The sequence below is a fragment of the Triticum aestivum genome, chromosome 2B (genome assembly GCF_018294505.1).
Source record: "Triticum aestivum cultivar Chinese Spring chromosome 2B, IWGSC CS RefSeq v2.1, whole genome shotgun sequence".
NCBI lineage: Eukaryota > Viridiplantae > Streptophyta > Magnoliopsida > Poales > Poaceae > Triticum > Triticum aestivum.
In genome coordinates, this window is record NC_057798.1 from 12,537,698 (window position 1) to 12,540,618 (window position 2,921).

Here is a 2,921-nt window from a genome sequence, read left to right on the forward strand (position 1 = left end):
TGGAAAAACATTGCAAGGCAATTAGACATGAGGTTGAATCCAGGGTATTTTCTTTCTAATGAGAAGGACATCTCAAAATGTTGACCAAATTCAAACCGGGCGGATGGAAAGGCGGCGGATCGGAATTATCTTCTGGGCGAGGGGCGACACTGAGCAACGTTGAGGTATATCTGCATCGGTGCATGCTTATCAGCATCCCCAACCGTCCACCTGCTCTGCTTCTGCTGCCTTTAAATATTTGGCACCTCCTTCGATCCCTCCCATCTCACAACACAGTGCATAATTGTTGTCTGCTGCTTAGTTTGTCCCATACACAGGTGGAAGCTCTTATCTACCTGTGTATTAAGACTTATCAGGTCGACGACCAAGGTAAGTCCCTAAACCTATGTCTATGTCTATTCATCAGTGGCCTGTACTTTTCTTATATCCAAGTCACACTTTTTCTTAAGCTTCTCGATTAGCATCCACCCATCTTAATATCCTTGTACTCTTTATAACCTTCCTGCGAAAAAACAGATTTATGTATAACCTAACCTGTGCATACAAGAAAAACGAACTAATAAGTTCATTTGTTATGCACACCTTCAAAAAGTGCAATCTTACACTTTGTAGTGTGTAATGGGTGATTCAAATTTTCCAAACTTCCAAAAAAAACAAGAAATTAGAAAAAAAATACATCTATTTACTTATATTTATTTTTTGTATTATCAAATAAGACAAAATATAATAAATGTTAACCATAATTCAAGCTAAGCATTTCCCCATTGCCAATAAGAAAAACAAAAGAAGAAAGTTACTTTATGCCCCTATATATAGTGTGCAGTGACAAATTAAGTGTCCTAGTATACTAGAGATGTGATTAACATTGCTACTGATAGCATGGAATATTCTTTGTTTTATTCACGTCACAAAATGGCTTTTTTTTTGTTTACCCATGTTGAGAAATTGAAAAAAATGCATTGTGCTTCTTTCTTGGAGTTTTTGAGCTTTTTCTATGATTACTAGAGATGATAGATACATCTTCAGTGCTTTATTGGCACATCTAAGCTTTTAGTGCACACAACGTACAGTGACTGAAATATATAGCAGGTTACTGCACCGAGACCATGGCAGGCAGCTCACCGAAGGTTAGTGAGATCCGGTGTGCGCAGCGTGCGGAAGGCTCCGCGGCAATGCTGGCTATCGGAACAGCAAATCCGGCGAACAAGGTGTCCCAAGAAGAGTACCCTGACTATTATTTCCGCGTTACCAAGAGCGAGCACCTTACTGACCATAAAGACACATTCAAGATAATATGTAAGCACCCAAACATACTGAAATATCTAAGCAGACACGTATGATCTGACATGATTTATGTTGTTGGGTTTTTGGATCTCTAAAACTGATATCAGGTGGTCTAACGGGCACGGAGAATCGTTTCTTCTACCACACGGATGAACTGCTCAACTCCCACCCTGTCTTGCTGGACAACACGTCACCGTCCCGTGAGGCTCGGCATGATATCGTGGCCAAGGCTGCTCCAGAGCTTGCGGCAGCAGCAGCAAAGAAGGCCATCGCAAAGTGGGGCCGTCCGGCCAGTGACATCACCCACCTTATCGTCAGCACCAACTCTGACGCTGGCGCCCCAAGCGCTGACGTACGCTTGGTTTCACTCCTTGGCCTTCGCGCCGATGTCTGTCGTACCATGCTCCATCTTAACGGCTGCTTCGCCGGCTGCTCCGCCTTGCGCCTAGCCAAGGACCTTGCTGAGAATAACTGTGGGGCACGCGTCCTCGTAGCTTGCGTGGAGCTCGCCATTTCTGGCTTCTGCAGCCCCGGCGAAGGGGACTGCTTAGACACCCTCATCACTCATGCGTTGTTTGGTGATGGGGCAGGCGCGGTAATCGTCGGCGCCGACCCCATGCACCCCATCGAGAATCCTCTGTTTGAGATGGTGTCCGTCTCTCAGACCCTCGTGCCGAGCACTGAGAATGTGCTCACCCTGAACTTGGGGAGCAATGGCACTCATGGGAAAGTTTACACCAAACTGCCCACACTGGTAGCAGACACCATGGAACCTTGTCTTCTGGAAGCGTTTGGTCCACTTGAGATGGACTTCCAATGGAATGACCTCTTCTGGGCAGTGCACCCTGGCAGCCGTGGGATCTTGGACCAACTTGACAAGACACTCCAGTTGGAGCCCACGAAGCTAGCGGCGAGCAGAACTGTCGTACAGAAGTTTGGGAACATGTTTAGCGCCACCGTGATCTTCGTGCTTGATGAGCTACAGCGTCGAATGGAGGAGGAAGGAGAGCAAGCTGAGTGGGGGGCCATGGTGGGATTTGGACCAGGCTTCACTATCGAGACCATGGTGCTCCATGCAACCGGCGCTCTCAAGAAAAATTAGCGCTTCGTCGTTAAGCTATGTACGCAGCAGCGGAGAATAAGATTAAAGTCTGTGTGCCCAACTATTTTAATTGTTCTCATCCAAAAGTTATTTTGATTGGATCTGTAACCTATATGGTTACCAAATCAAATATCAACTACCTCCAATAATGTACGATGTTATGGTTTGTGCTGATTTTGACAGCCATTAATGAATCTATATTGCAAGACAGTGTAAAAGTATTGCTCACATGATTTATTTCTCCACTGCACTATGCATGCTAGTTCCTCCATCTGGGTTTGTAAAGTGGGCACAGATTTTTTGGTTTTTCAGTTTGACTAACAAAATGTGTGTACAACATCCGTTTAGTGTATAGATACACTCATTTCTGCAATAGTTAATTCCGGAGGGAGAGAGTATATTAGAAGCATCGTTTGACGTTGAATCAAGTAATGATATATTTTGATATATAACACACATTTTGCTAGTCAAATAGGTGAAGTAATAAACCGTGTCCACCTTCAAAACCCAGATAGAGATAGTAGTATTTACCCAC

At 44.6% G+C, this 2,921-nt stretch overlaps 1 protein-coding gene across 1 annotated transcript; it reads left to right on the forward strand.

The window, feature by feature from the left end:
- Positions 1-236: 236 nt before the first annotated feature.
- On the forward strand, positions 237-2,596 carry LOC123039943 (bisdemethoxycurcumin synthase). The gene is made up of 3 exons (XM_044462919.1): positions 237-369; positions 1,090-1,296; positions 1,392-2,596. The coding sequence occupies exons 2-3, from the start codon at positions 1,107-1,109 to the stop codon at positions 2,384-2,386; spliced, it is 1,185 nt and encodes a 394-aa protein (XP_044318854.1). The 5' UTR covers positions 237-369; positions 1,090-1,106; the 3' UTR covers positions 2,387-2,596.
- Positions 2,597-2,921: the final 325 nt, after the last annotated feature.